The sequence below is a fragment of the Lepisma saccharinum genome, chromosome 23 (genome assembly GCF_977018435.1).
Source record: "Lepisma saccharinum chromosome 23, izLepSacc3.1, whole genome shotgun sequence".
NCBI lineage: Eukaryota > Metazoa > Arthropoda > Insecta > Zygentoma > Lepismatidae > Lepisma > Lepisma saccharinum.
Window position 1 is genome coordinate 21,011,693 of NC_139251.1, and position 15,978 is coordinate 21,027,670.

The 15,978-nt window shown below is 38.5% G+C and overlaps 1 protein-coding gene across 2 annotated transcripts in view; it reads left to right on the forward strand.

Moving 5' to 3' along the window:
* The window catches only part of LOC145977740 (GTPase-activating Rap/Ran-GAP domain-like protein 3), a 742,197-nt gene that overhangs the window by 468,672 nt on the left and 257,547 nt on the right, over positions 1-15,978 (forward strand). For both annotated transcript variants that reach the window (XM_083109991.1, XM_083109992.1), the window contains 2 exons: positions 12,504-12,585; positions 15,754-15,872. In XM_083109991.1, coding sequence (XP_082966117.1) covers positions 12,504-12,585; positions 15,754-15,872 — 201 coding nt within the window. The remainder of the gene's footprint in view (positions 1-12,503; positions 12,586-15,753; positions 15,873-15,978) is intronic.

The window sequence follows — 15,978 nt, forward strand, 5'->3', positions numbered from 1 at the left end:
ACCTAACCTAACTCTGTGGTTTGTCTGCCCGTGAAACAATAATCGATTTCAAGTGATCTATCGATATATGGGCAAGTGGGAAGAAATAAAATTCGCTAAAATTGAATACCTTCTAAAAACCAGTTTAAAGCGACATGAAAATATTTCGATTGTCCAGTCCCTATGTCTGTGGGAGTGAATAATCGAAAAGCTACACTCCCTAAATTTTTAATGTTGCGATATCATCTAAACCATTCAATCAGAAAATATAACAAGTTGTAATTTTTAACTTGATGCGATATCCATCTTCCCTATCAACTTTTATACCAAACAACCGAGACCAAAGTCCATCCATTCATAAGGACATCTTATAAAAGCTATAAAAAAGTTTGGATTTTAAGGCAAGTAATCACAGTATATTGCACAAAATTAATGCAATTCATAGTTTAAAACGCAACAAAAGTTCATATGTGAGAGCAGTAAAATCTTCTTTAATTTATATCTATAAATGTAATTCTTTTTATCCTGCCTGCAATTAAATAAATTATGTTCTTTGAAATGTTGATTCTTGGTTCCATCTTGTGGTCAACACCTATCTACAAAATAATTTTCAAAAACAATTTGTAATAGCACAGTAATAATAACGGGTTTGCTTTAATGATTGCATTTTATGCACTGCTGAGAGGACTAAAATATTTTTGTTAGGAGAAATCTCCGAATGTTCATGTTTGGGAAACTTTGAATCATGCAAAATGTATCAGTTAAAAACACTGTTAACGAAATCTAAATAGGTCAAGCATTTGACATTTTAATCAAAATGGCATTAGTAGAGATTATTGATTTAAAGTTATTTAACAGTGATGGGGTCCGATTTTACAAAACAATAACATTTTAGTCGAAATTTCTTTAGTTGGAAACACCGTGACGAGGAAGTATATATAGAAGTTGGGGAAACTGAAGTGCCGGATGCGTCAGTGGATACAAAAGGCAATTCCAGTGTGAGGACTCAAATTTCCAGTAGCTTGGAACAGAACGCGAAGAAGATATTTTGTGTGTATGCTTCAGTGGAGAAGAGGGTTCGACGGAGGGAATCTATATTTATTTGGAGCATTCTAATTATGCAGAGAGGAAACTCCGAGGAAGCTAATTATTTCGTGATACACAACGAAAGCACTCGTTGCCATCAGCAAACGGAGACTGGAATTCAGGCAATAATGAGAGGGTAATTCATAGAGATCTGGTTTGCTACACTGAACAAACATTGTTGAAAATGTAATGATGATAAATCCTTGAAAATGGAAAATGTTGCAAACAGTGTTGCCATTCATGTTTGTGTTAATATGTAACTTGCAAGTTTGGTGTGAAATCACTAGGACACTGTCACTTGCCACTTTTGTGTGAACATAACATAGCAGTGGTACTATGACACTTGCCAGTTAGGGGTGAAATTGCCCTGACACCTTGTCACTTGCCACCTTGGTGTGAAATTGCAGTGGTACTATGTCTCTTGCCAGTTAGGGGTGAAATTGCCCTGACACCTTGTCACTTGCCACTTTGGTGTGAAATTGCAGTGGTACTATGTCACTTGTCAGTTAAATGTGAAATTTCCCTGACACCTTGTCACTTGCCACCTTGGTGTAAAATTGCAGTGGTACTATGTCACTTGCCAGTTAGGTGTGAAATTGCCCTGACACCTTGTCACTTGCCTCCTTGGTGTAAAATTGCAGTGGTACTATGTCACTTGCCAGTTAGGTGTGAAATTGCCCTGACACCTTGTCACTTGCCACCTTGGTGTGAAATTGCAGTGGTACTATGTCACTTGTCAGTTAAATGTGAAATTGCCCTGACACCTTGTCACTTGCCACCTTGGTGTGAAATTGCAGTGACCGCAACCTCACGTTAAGATATCTGCAAAGAAACTGAATTGCCAATATCTTCTCATTTACTGAGAGTAAACTTGACAAGTACTGTCAGTTCCTAAAACGGACGCTGTTGGTGGGAAAGGTTCGAGGGGAGGATACACTGGACTCCACGCGGACATGACGAATGATTCTTTCCTCCTGTGACAGAAGCATAGGCGCCGACTCCATGGGGTTTGGGGAGCCCCCCCCCCCAATGTTAACGATGTGGGGGCAGAGCCCCAAAATAATTCTGCTTTAGAGGATCTAATGTATTATTTTGCTTCTCTTGTAAAGTTTACTCAGAATTGAGCCACATGAACGTAACTTTAAATACACATTTGAAATGTTCTAGACCATCAATTTGGGGGGCTGAGACCGCTAAACCATCGACTTTGGGGGGCTGAGACCGCAAAACCATCAACTTTGGGGGGGGTGCTATGACCAGAGACAGCAAAACACATGACTTATTACTATATACTAAGTATGTAATTATGAGTATTGTTAAAAATTTTACTAAAAAGAGTTTCAAAAGACGATGTGCATGAACTAGGGTAGTGGATGAGACTTTTGGGCTACAAATGGTTCTCACATGACATTCAGAATGAGATCATTGATATATTAGGGAGATCTGTTTTGCGCTCCGTGGTAGCAGATATTAAAAGTCGGGAATATTTTGCTATTATGGTCGACGAAACTTGTGAAATATCCATTCGTGGACAATATTAATATTCTGCATTAGAACTGTGAATAAATATGTTGATATTTTTGAGGAATTCATGGGCTTTTACGTGATTCCGAACACTGAGATCAAAACTTAAAAAAGGGAGAGAGTGAGTCATTCATTAATTTAATTCAGTGATCAGAGACCCCCCCCCAATAATTTTGACAAGTCGGCGGCCCTGGACAGAAGGAACTGATCTTTCGGAACTTTCTTTGAAGTAAAGTGACGTTCGAATCAGGACTTTTACTTTATTAACGGAAGAATGCCTTACTTTGCACTACCCCGACATGTCAAAGTGGAAGCGCTACGGCAAAGACCTGCCGGACATTATCCTGCGACCTTTATCAAACAGAGAAAGGGGACTATTTTACCAGCGTATTCATAGGAGATCTCCCGGCATTTACCGCACCCAGGAGACAACTTGAAAACGGGCAAAATTTAATTAAAAATCCCCCAGTCCCACGGAGGGAACCCGTTTAAGTAAGAAGAAAAGGAGAGAAAATCCAAATTCCACGCTCCCAACATTCGCAGAAGCGTAAACATTTATGAGAACACTAAATTCTCCCCTTTAAGCGTTTCTCCTCTCCTCCTTTGCGGTCGCTAAATACGCGCGGAGTATGTGCAGCGAGTGGAGGAAGTTGTTTACGGCCTCTCGTAATGATGTTGGTCAGAGGCACACAGCTTCTCCGGCTGGGTGGAAAAACCGCGTAAGCGTCGGTCAGTTGGAAATTACACGTGGGTGCACCGCTTGCTCGTTTCGCGTGCGTGTGTGGCCGCGCGTGACGGGTGCTTGCAAGAGCATATGAAATTTCTAGTATTCAGAAGAATCTCACGAAGTTGAAGCGACTATATTGTGTTGCCGTTATTTTCTTGCACTTGTAAATCGCAACGACGAGACTGAATCTTTGTGTAACGCAAATTGAAGGCGGGATGTAATGAGGGTGACTCTTACCGGAGAACGTATTTGCAAACCCTATAGTACTGCACAACCTCCAATCGATATTTGGCTACTGATTGGCTGCCATTCCGGAAGTTGATGCAGCGTTCCTTCAAGTTAACGCTAGATGGCAGGGTTCAAATTAACAGTGTAGATTTCAGATATCCATCCCAACAAGATAAGAAACCCATTTACACTAAGGTTCATTTCTTTGCAAAATTATTTAAATTGATGTTTTAGAAGACAGAAATCAGAACTCTTCTTGAAGTGAATGATTTTTCTATTTAAAGTCACATCAGTGCAAACATTGTAACTACCAATGACTATTGAGAAAATTATGTATATCCAACGTATAGCATTTTAAACATTATATTTTATTCTATATACGTATATTTCTTAACATAATTTCGACAATCTGTTTACAAACTTTATTACTATATAATCACAAGTCGAAATTTTTCCATACTTTTGCTGTAAATGAAGAAGCAAGGAACGATGGACACGGATCATAAACACTTCCGGTGCACACAGCCAATAAGAAAGTGTTATATACCTCTGGTTCTGCAGCAGTATAGGGTTTGTAAATACGCTTCAGGAGACACCTAAATGTCAGTCCTGGACCTCATTTTGCAGACGAGCGAGCTCAGCTGTTTGCACAACCAGTAGGCTATAATGCTCTTGTGTTCATTGTGGGCTTTCCCGACTTGATACCTTCCTGGAGACAAGGCCTACTCGAAAACGTATTTTAAACTGTGCTTTGGTTCTTTCTTTTCATATCATTGCAAGCCTTGCGTCCAGTTCTACACATGCGTCTGTGATACCAATTGCACTGTGTTAAAGACCTCGATGGCGGAGTGGTAGCGTCGTTGCCTTGTAATCAAGGAGTCCCGGTGCAGGCACAGTGGTTCGGATCCCACTTTAAACTGTAGGACCGTTCACAATTAGCCTTACTGTGCATAAAGTGGACTTAAAACACCAACTCAATCAATCAATGCACTGAGTTAGGTCACTTGATCTTGGTGGCCAGTTCATATCACCCTTTCTGGACGGAACTCGTCCGGGGAACTTTTCCTGCAATAATTCCATTGTTTGGCTAGCTGTGTGGCAAGTTGCATCGTCATGTTGGAAAAACACATTGTTGATGTCAAGATTTGCCAGTTAGGCCACAAAAACTGCACCACTATATTCCTGTATCGCTCCCCCTTGACAGTCACGTGATTTCCAGGTTGGTTCTCAAAAAAATAAGGCCCGATCACGCCATTGGACCGAAAACCACACCACACAGTCACTTTCTCAGGATGAAGGGGTACGTAAATTTTAATATAAAAACTGTTTCGTCATAAATACTTATGTGTAAAAACTAATTAAATAAATAAATAATAAATGCCAAGTAAATGAAGTTACATAAAATGGTGATGTACACTCTTCTCCAACCAAACAGTCCTTTATTAAAGTCATTCATTGTTATTTTTCTTTGAATGAATCTTCTTCTCCAGCACATTTTGCGGTAACTGTCTGATATCGCCCGAACGGATTTCTTCAAATGTACAGGAGAAACTACTTACTGAAATCACTTTCTGTAACATTGTCGAGGTTCTTCGAGGTATTTTCTTTCGCGGAAACTAAAAACTTCACCATAGAATGCTGCAGAACAATAAATAATCAGTTTTTACGAAAGGAACTTGCATCTTCTGTAACATTAGGCCGTTGTTTCCATTATGTACGTTCAGATGGCGCGAGCGTCGAAAGTCACGCGGTCTCGGTAGTGTTTTCAAACGCCTTTTTTTTACGAGAATTTTTTTTTTCACTATGCTTACCTAACCTAACCAAACCTAACCTAACCTTGCCGGAAATGGTCCGCGGGGCTATCGTGAATGGTTTTTGCGGCTATCCGTCAATGGTTTTTGGGGATATCCGTCAATGGTTTTTGGGGCTATCGTGAATGGTTTTTGGGGCTATCCGTCAATGGTTTATGATGACATAATAAACACGAAAGTAGGTATTTGTCGGTTAAGAAGGTTGAAACACTGCATACCAATTCCAAATCAACAAAACACAAGCACGACTGCACGCCATATTGTCTGTTACCCAAGCATAACAAGGAAGACAAATAATGACTTGTAATATGAAATGTTGACACTATTGTATGGAAAAAGGCATAACTTCACCTTAAAGAATCTTCCGCAATGCAGAATATGTAAATATCAATGCTAAAATTAAGGAAATAAACGACTGAGAGCTGTTCGGGCCTTATCAGACAAGTACCCATTTTTCTTTTCAAATAACATTTTTTAAAAGTTTACACACGTGTGATTAAAGTTCAATTTATTAATCAACATAGCTTTCAAAGTTTAAGCTAAAAGAGCTTTCTTGTCACTTATCCACAAACCATGTACGAAAATTCTCGTTCAGCTGAGCATCAGTAAACAGGATGGAAATATGAAGCATTGTTGACGTTGAAATAATTTCTTCCGAACAATGTTATACTTCATAGTAATAGTAGAGAAGGTTTACTGTTGGAGTAATTCTATGCCAAATCGTCATTGTTACAAGAAAGATGCATTTTGACGTCCAGTTTTACGTTTAAAAAAATCGGGACAGAGAAAAAAAGGGACTCTCCCGACTAATAGGGGACTACTCTATGAAAAGACTTGTAAATGCAGGACATCTATGTTTAACTTTTCAAATAAAATTCAGAACTTTGCCTGTTTTTAATTTATCACAAACCATAAACATTACTTCTGTGCATGTTTTTGAGGAATACAGTGTAAACACATAGAAGAAAAAACATGCAGAACTCGACGGTTGAAGCTTCTAACACTAAGATACATATCGGACAGAAAATACATAATTTCTGCCGAAAATAGGAATGAACTATGTTAAGTTCCTCTAAGAGTACGTAGCTTGATTTTTGAAGGTTAGCAGCATTGCAGGACGCTGCTATTTTGTCATCATAAGGCTCCAGAAGTTGACCAGGTGGATATCGTGTTGTTTGCCGTGAAGTTATCGGTAAGATTCTGTTTTTATCTGTTCACTGCAATATTGAACTCTCACATTTTAAGGGATATGATCTGGTAATCGTAATAATTTGTTTTAAGTATGGCAATAAGTGTTAGTATACACCACAACGTCGTACATCAGACATATGTGAGAACGACCCCCGTGCATGCTGCTGCTCCTTGCTGATGAATTCTGAACCTTGTCTTCTTTAAGAGTGCGCAGTGCATGGAGAAGTCAGAAAATCGGAAGTTCCAGCATCTTCATCGTACAAAAACTTACTTCTGGCTTCAACTTCCAGGACTTTGTAAAGACGGAAGGATACAGTGATAACTAAATCAGTGCCTCCATGGAAATTGTGCGACCCCTCATGATGCAACTCCATCAACGTCAGAACAATAAAGTTTCTTCTGTCCTGGGTGTGATGAACAGTGTGCGGAACCGTTATGAACTGAAGACTGGGTTCAGTGCGTACGTTGTGTTCACTGGTGGCACGAAACATGCTCCTGTTATGAGGGCATGGGTATATTTAACTGTAACACCTGTTAATGCATACTCTTGAAAGATCTTGTGCGCACTCTTAAAGGAACTGTCCTCAAAGAGATCGCCATTTCTCATTAATGTTTAAAAATAATACAAGGTTATTTTTATTTTGACCTTTGTGCGTCATAAGTCAATGTATCAATGTGTTTTAGTGCAAACTGTTTGTCGTTGTTATTATTTCTTTAGCTTCTGTGAGGTTGCAAAGTTAAGTGCGTACTCTTAGGGGATTTCCTCCTATGTGAAAGAAGAGAACTTAAAGCGATGACAACTTTAAAATTGTATGCGGGAACTGTAAATTCCTATTTTCCTGTTCCCTGCGTTAATTCTGAACATACGCGTCGCTTGCTCAGCATGTGACGTTCTCGTTTGTTTATTTCAGCCTTCATTATCTCGCACAGATTCGATTTCCTTTTTATTCCGGATCCCTCTCTCACCCCACCTCACTCATCCTCTCGTTTTACCATTGTTCTCCAATTGCAATCCAATGTGGCAACCTGTGGCAACGATTTACCATTCACAGCGGGAAAGTAACGAATGCGGTAACAGTAAGAATGACCAATTTCTGCTTTCATTCGAAAACCCATCAAGGGAAATAACAATCCCATTTGGTCTATTTCCATACCTGTCTCCAGTCATTCGTCTACTACTGTGTATAAAGCAAGTTGAAGTCGCGTTAATTACACAATCGCGATATGCGTATCGTAGTTCGCAGAATATACAATATGCGCCAAAATATACAGTACTGAAATGAAAAGATAAACAAAAGTATAAGACATTTTACAATATAGTGACTGGTCTATATGCAACCCAAATAACAATCGTGCCTTTTGGGTTGCATAACTGTCAGGAAACCTAAGGTTAGGTTATGGCATGTGGAGTGGACGATTGTCATTTGGGTTGCATATAGACCAGTCACCTTTTTCAAACTCGGTCCACCTTCACGACCGCTTCCGTATGAGCGGAAATAATGCTTAACTATGAATACTTTTTCCTCCGTCGAGAAACCCATTTCCAACAACAACTGCACAACACAACTTCCTTTTCACTACTGCGAACATGTGCAGCCCCGTCGACAAACGGAACTACGTGTTCGAGATGCGCGAGTTTCAGTACTGTATATTTTGGCGCATACCGTAATATTGCGTTCGCTACAAATATTGATTGTTTATAACACCATTAAGCCTTGTTTCCATGATAACCAAAAACTCAATATGCTGACCAAGGCAGAAATGTATTTTATTTTAAAACAAAAACTAAACGTTACGTTTCAACCTTCTAGTAAGGTTTTCTTCAGACTTTGTACCAAACACAAATTAAATAAAATACAAACCAGGAAGATATACACAAAAATAACTCCCCTCCAGACACAAGATTATTAGAAAGTTGTTATCTGGAACATTCCTTTCCAGGTGTTCCAGCAGGTGGCCGTCTCCTGTCAACTGTTGATTCACCTGACAGGCGATTTAGATCAACATTTCCTTTCATCTGGAACGTGGTTGGACTCCTTATCTCACGCTCTTTTACCATATCCTTTCTTTCTTCCTTCTTTTCTCCTCCTTCGCTCTTGTCCTTTCCACTCTTTCTGCCTTGGTCAGCATATAGAGTTTTTGATGGTTTATGTACAAGTATTTTCTGCTTACGTATCACCTGTAGCCTACCTCCATGACGGAGTGGTTAGCGCAGCGCCTACGACTCCAGGGGTAACGGATTCGATTCCAAGTTTGGACATGGATGTTCTTTGTGAGTGCTTCTTCATTTTTATCATATTACAATTCATCTTCATCTTCGCGATTAGGGGTGTAAGGTCCTTTCGAAGACACCCTATTGTCGGCCTCACCCTCGACTGCTTTTGGCAGACTAACGAGGATCTGACGTCTGGGCCTATGGCTAGTATTGATATGATCCATATTTTTATGTGACGTCACAACTTTAAGATATGTCACTAATATATTTATTTTGAGCAAAGAAAGCGTAATTTCCGTGTTATTATTTGTAATATTGCACCTTGTTTGTAATGTATATATTTTGTTTAATGTTTATTGTATTTTATACTCTATTATGAGTAGTTTAATGTATCTTCATGTTTGCGAGAGTGCACTATGTGAATTTGTATTTCTAAACATGTATAGATGTCAGTTTTGTTGATAGCATCCTTTTGTAGATAGTGAGTGATTCATCTGTACTTGAATCCGTGTTCTCGAAAATAGTATAAAAGCGAGGATATTGCGTCAGAAATATCATACTTTCGCCACGGATCGTCGAAGCTTTTAAACTTAAAAAGAACTCCTCGGTGTTGTGCATACATCTTGGTATGGTAGTTCGGGGCGCAGGCTAGGTCTATGTGATCATAGGCTTGCCGATAGCCACGCATTGAGTTTATGCGTTTTAGTTGAGTCAATTCATCGACAAAGCGAAATCCTCGCCTTCGTCTCAAGTATATTCGAATTATAATTGCCATAAATAAAGGATAAAACCTTTTAATTTATCTACTGCAGCAATGTGGTTTTATTTCTCTGTGCTGTGAATATTGTCTTTGCCTAACACTATCCCTGTACCTGAGAGGAGTCTGTGTACTTCACCGAGTCTCATCGTTCACCGCTGAGTATTATTAAGTTTTTATTAATACATATAATAATACGTTTAATAAATAAATAATACAGGCTTGAACGTATCAGTATAATCCTCTTTGTGGGACTTTGTCGTATCAGAGAAATGGGTAACTTGCATGATTTCCCTTTGTTCAACGAAACACGTACGTATTTTCCTAATTAATATTATGTGACGTTCAAAATATAGGACATTTATGATATTTTTCAAATTCGTCCCGGACGCGGGACGTAAGGCTAAAAACGTAAGACATGTCCTGGAAAAACCGGACGTCTGGTAACCCTAAATAAAACCACATATAAAGGATTGTAAAGTGGCGGCTTGTAACTACACATTCGCAATTATCTCGAAAACGGCTCGTTTGCGGACCCATGTTTGCAGAGACTTTTTTGCTTCTATTATCGTGCACTTTCAACTGTGTCAGTTTGCGCTATTACTTATGATACACCCTGTACATATAGTTGCTGAGGACATTTTTTGAACTGGACGTATATTCCTGCTCCACATCTGCAGATGGATGCATTAATCATGATCCGTGACTCAGATTTCACCGTGAGGAACTCCTTTTGAAAATGCACTAAACATTTGCAATAACCACTTACATGGCAAACACATAACCGCTCAAGATGGAAACACTGCCAACGCTTCCCCTTTGAGAGATTAATTTACGCCGCCTAAAGTTACAGCCGAAGAAAACTTGGTTTCCCTTGCTCCGCAAACGTAAGCATTCCGTCTTGAGCTCATAAATTTCAGAGACCTCTCGTCCGGGACTTAATAGCACGGGTGGATGCGGCCGCTGTATAATTTCAAGAGTAAAAATCCTACGGATTCTGCTGTTTTCATTAAGCTCTCTACATAACTACTCTCAAAGTCATAAATCAAAGTCGAAAACGTCTTCAATTTACGAGCAGGTCTTCTACTTAAATGTGTGTATATTAGGAAAACATTTGGAAAAATATATTTACTTGAAAATCCTGAATATACAGGGTGAGTTATAAATATGGCTCCACGTTTGAAGTAAATGTACTGTGTTGCTGTACAATGTAGAGGGAAATCGTGAATGGTATATTAAATTTGAAACTTCATTTTATCATTTCAGATAAGAGTCATGCGCCCGAGCTTACGTCATTAGCCAAGATGGCGCTGAACATGCAGCAGCAAGTTACAGTTGTGGCGTGGGCAATTTACATACCAGAATGATCGTGAGGCCCGTGTGCACAGCAATGGACTTAAACTAAACAACAATTTGATGTGAGCAGTCGTTTTCTCCACTTTCCCACAGTCGACGGCAACAATGTTACGCTAAAATCATGTCTCGCCAGTCTCACGATCTTCTGGTATAGAATTGCCCACGCTGCAACTTAACTTGCTGCTGCATGTTCAGCACCATCTTGGCTAATGACGTAAGCTCGGGCGCATGACTCTTATCTAAAATGAAATAATGAAGTTTCAAATTTAATATACCATTCACGTTTCCACCTACATTGCACAGTGGCACACTACATTTACTTCAAACGTGTTCCCATATTTATGACACCCTGTAGAATATATCAATTTGATAATAGGACATCAATAGTGAGATGAAAATGAACGTAATACGATGCACACGCACGCAGACTACAATAATAATAATAAAACTAGTATTAATGACTCTTTATCTGTTTGATGAGCGCAGTTTCTGCACCCTTTGTAATCCGTAGGCTCCACTTTGTTCCATGAGACTTGGATCTTTTTCGTGAATGAAGTTGTGGCATTTGCTGCTTTCACGTTGAATCCATAGCAAGAAATAACTAGTGAAGAGATGCCCATTCATGATTCTGAAAAGAAATGTAAAATCTGAATTTTGATGGCAGAGAGAGAGAGATCATGTATATGTAGACTGCATAGAATTTCATGTCTGGAGAGGCTTTCAAGAACAGAGGCATCTGTGTTTAACTATTCTAATTACAAAATTGGCTACTTTGATCTCTTTATATTGCTTTCATCTATATTGTTAGTGAGTGGTAACCCGTATGTTGATACTCAGGGTCACCTTGTATATTTTTGCATAAACTATCAACATATTACCACTCACTATTAACTACATAACCTCACATATCTACTGCTCTCGTCAAATGCCTACTATGCTAATTAATCAAGAGGTGAATAATTGCTAGTGTCAACTGACTAATTGGCCACTCTATATAAATCAGGTAATAGTGCACGTGCACTATTTTCTGCTTTATTTTCATGTTTTGTGTACAGTCGCTATACTTTTAAAGCTTTGTTTAATAATATTGTCTCTGGGCTTTTTCCACGTAACAGATCTGAGGAAAGAACTGTCTAAGACCGTTGGTTTCCCCTAGCGTTCGAAATCCGTTTCGGAGAGGGCTGTAGCCCCATCAACCCCCCTCTGTGTACGCCAGTGGAACTATTAACAGTTATTACGTAGATACCCTAATTAATGTAAATTAGGTGATTCAGTTTTTAAAAACCATATTTATGGTGCACGCAACTGAAGCATGGTTATACATGATAAAATAGTAAGATGTAAACAAAAAAACAGTCGCATCCCGTTTTTTGTAAATCAGCAGGTAGACGTTACATTTTAACGGTAAAATGTCGTAAATATTACGGTATCTGAAAAGAAAAAGGCTGACAGAAAATGTCAAACGAGTCGTCGAAAGTGCTTTCTCAAAAGCAACAGATTGTGAAATCTCTCTATAGTAAATAGCCATTCATGTTTCATTATTGAAACATTACCTATTGTAATTTAGAAAATAGTTACTAATTATTATTCTTCGTGTAATAATATATTATATTTATTTTACTTTTCCAGATGTTCGGCTCACCAAGTACTCCAGTGCTGGAAAATCCTGAGTATCAGACTCGGTGGTACTTCAAGTACTTCCTGGGAAAATGTAAGTATTATTTGTATTCCATTTTCTGCGTTGACAATCTAATACTCTAAGAATTATGCTCATTGAAGGGCCGACTGGATTGTAATAGTCACTGTTTTTAATAATAGTTTTTTAAGAACTCACCACTATCGGAATTTTGAAGAACTGGATTAATTTTTACAATACGAAAATACTCATTAATAGAATAGGAAATCAAAAATGAATGAGAAAAGTAGTTGGGAACAATGTAACAAGTTATGGGCGAGAATGACTGTTTGAAAAGCAAGAAAGAATTGTTTGGAAACAATGAAGCACGTTATGAGCGAAAATGACACTTTAGAAGCAAAGGAATAGCCAGTTGGAAACACTGAAGCAAGTTACATGAGAATACACATTGTAAAGGAGAATAGAACTAGTTCAACTAGTTGGAAACATTGAAGCAAGATATGGCGAAACAAACAACAAAAATATAGTTTGAAACACTGAAGCAATTCAGACGAGAACGTTGCAAAAGCTATTAAGAACTACTTGTAAAAGTTGAAACAAGTAATGAGTGGGTGTAATATTAAGAGCGCGTCGTAGGAAATACACAAACCCTCTCCAACCGGTGGATCAACCGCGTCCGTGAATACAGCTTTTGAAATCTATGACGTCATGAGAAATATTGCATGCCATCTAATGGAGACATTAAGTTGACTATGTAAATAATACTAAGGATTCCAAAACTGAACCTTGACACGCACCTTCTGCGTTTAGGGCTTGATGTTAGTCTGGTTACAATCCTTTTATCGGACTTCTCAAAGGCCTCTTAGGATTAGTAGGACCAAGCCCTTGCGTGGTCTGTGGTGCAGGATTTATTTCTAATTATTACCTATATAGGTTTGAAATAAAAGATTGATACAAAAAATTATTTGAACTTCCGATGACATACAAACACTTTTAAACAGACAGTTCATCCGATACGACTCGTAGGCCTAAACCTATTAGTTGTACCGAAGTTTATGACCCGGTCTTTTGATGATGCAGGAGAACGCCTTATTCAGAGTTGGGTAGTGAAATGTCCGCCGATGGAGTACAAGTACACCAGCCAAACCGAAGAACGAGGCAAGATATTTCCCCAACGTCCCCTGAATCATCAGCCTTTCAGCAACCAGGAGAATGTCCCACGGGCTTACAAAGTTATTGCCCTTTTATACAAAAAATTAGTTTACATTTTTCCAATTAACTACATAGTTGTTTTATACATTCATAGTTTCAGCACCTCTGCAAGAATTAAGTTAAACAATCCTTTACCTATTGAGATATTAACAATAACACATTTTTATAGAATGAAATTAACATTTTTAAAGAAAAGATTTCAACACTAATTCGTACAATACAGATTATTACAACGCAGATTGAACAGTTTGTGCTTGAAAAAGCTGCTGTTGACTGGGGCAACACAACCTCAAGGAAATCTGAAAATTCCAATTATTTTTCAAGTTCTCATGAAGAAATCAAACCGAGATTTTAAACTGGGGACAAGCAGGTGCTCAGGCTCCCCTGGGTGGTTTTGGAGAAGGGTGCCTCTTCCCCTCTCAATGTTCATATCTACGGTCACGATTAACCTAGGGAGGTATCATAAACCTTGAAATAACAAAATTACAAATTACATGATCTTTAACCAGAATTCTCTACCACAAAAACGTTACAATAATAATAATAAATTGGAATAAAATGTTTATTTTTATTAGTTGTTGATAATTATTACATAATAACAATCATAGCCATGATAATTATTATTTATTTCTACTATTCAAGTTTTATCAATGGGCCGAACACCCCCCCCCCCTTACAAAATTTGCTGGCGACGCCCATGTTACAATCCAGTGCTTACAACATAGAGGAAGCAAACCGCCAGTTAGCTTAAATTATTCTCAGAGATGCATTGTAGGTGGATTAATGGTTAGTTCACAGTGTAAATGTTTTGGAGCAAATAAGTTTGGAATTCAAATGGACTTACAATCATATCTACATAATCGTGGTAAATAGGTCGATCGTGCAATTCCACATGAAGTTCTGTTATTGCATTATCTCCCTCACCCCCATGTGTTGCTGCTTTTCCGACGAAATTGGCTCAACAGACAAATTGAAGTTGTATGTGCGTATCCGTTGAGTCTGTTCGATGGATCGAAAGCTTCATTGAAATCTGAAAAGATCCATTGCAAAAGCACCATGCAGAACCAATTTCGCGAAGCTATAGGATAATTACAGTATTATCTACTTGCGTAAGTGTTGCCAACCTGGGAATGTACTGTTGAATTTTGTACACGTGTTCCCTGAATAACCACATAATGCCAGGCCTGACCAACCCGTCGTATATATTTAACTTTCATATATGAAAGAGAGCGCAATGCATATTCTGCCCCTCCTCAACAATTCCACATGACAAGCAGGTACTTGTACAGCGTCTCTCAAAAGTCTTAGGACAGCGACATTTGATACTAAGCAACCCAACTTACACAAGGCGTTGGTGGGTTGCGTACAGAGTTATGCTTAATTTCAGGGTTGCCACATGCACAATAGATATGTGTGAAATAAGCGAAAGGAATATAAGCAAGAATTATATGTTTAAAATTATATAGAAATTCAGTATTATATTGCAAATGACAAAATACTTATGATAGAAATAAAGTTCATCTACTTAAAGAAAACCTCTCTCCTTTCTTCCCTTTGCTGCTTTCATCTTCTCCTGTTGCCTCCCCTCCTCTTCTCTCGTTTCTTCTTTTCTTTTGTGCAGACTTATCAACAGTAAAATAGTAGAAAATCTATTTTCATTAAGAAGAGGAAGATTATTTCTTTCATAAAGTATTTAGTCAATTGCAATATCATACTGAATTCCTTTATAATTTTAAACATACGATTCTTGCTTATATTCCTTTCGCTTATTTCACACATATCTATTGTGTATGTGGCAACCCTGAAATTGAGCCTAACACTATACGCAACCCACTAACGCCTTGTGTAAGTTGGGTTGCCTAGTATCAAATTCCGCTGTCTGAAGACTTTTGAGAGACGCTGTACGAGTACATAATGTGATAATATAATAATAAAGTATTGTATGCATTTTTGTTGTCCACCCTACCTAATTTATTTGAAGTGAAGATGAACATGTTGACGTTTCTGACTGGTTTGTGTATTTCTTTCCAGTGCACCAGAACTACGTTGGAGCCGATGGTGAGAAGGTGCCCTTCTTTCTGTCCGTCGTTCTTACGGACGCAAATAACCAGTGCGTGCCGCAGTACAGAGCCATCCTATGGAGGAAGACGGTGAGTGCATCTTCAGTCGTAATGTAAATGTATTAGGTGGCAAATATGATGGTATACTAACACATTGTATTTTCCTGTCTCTTTCACCGCAGTTTCGCTGTCATGG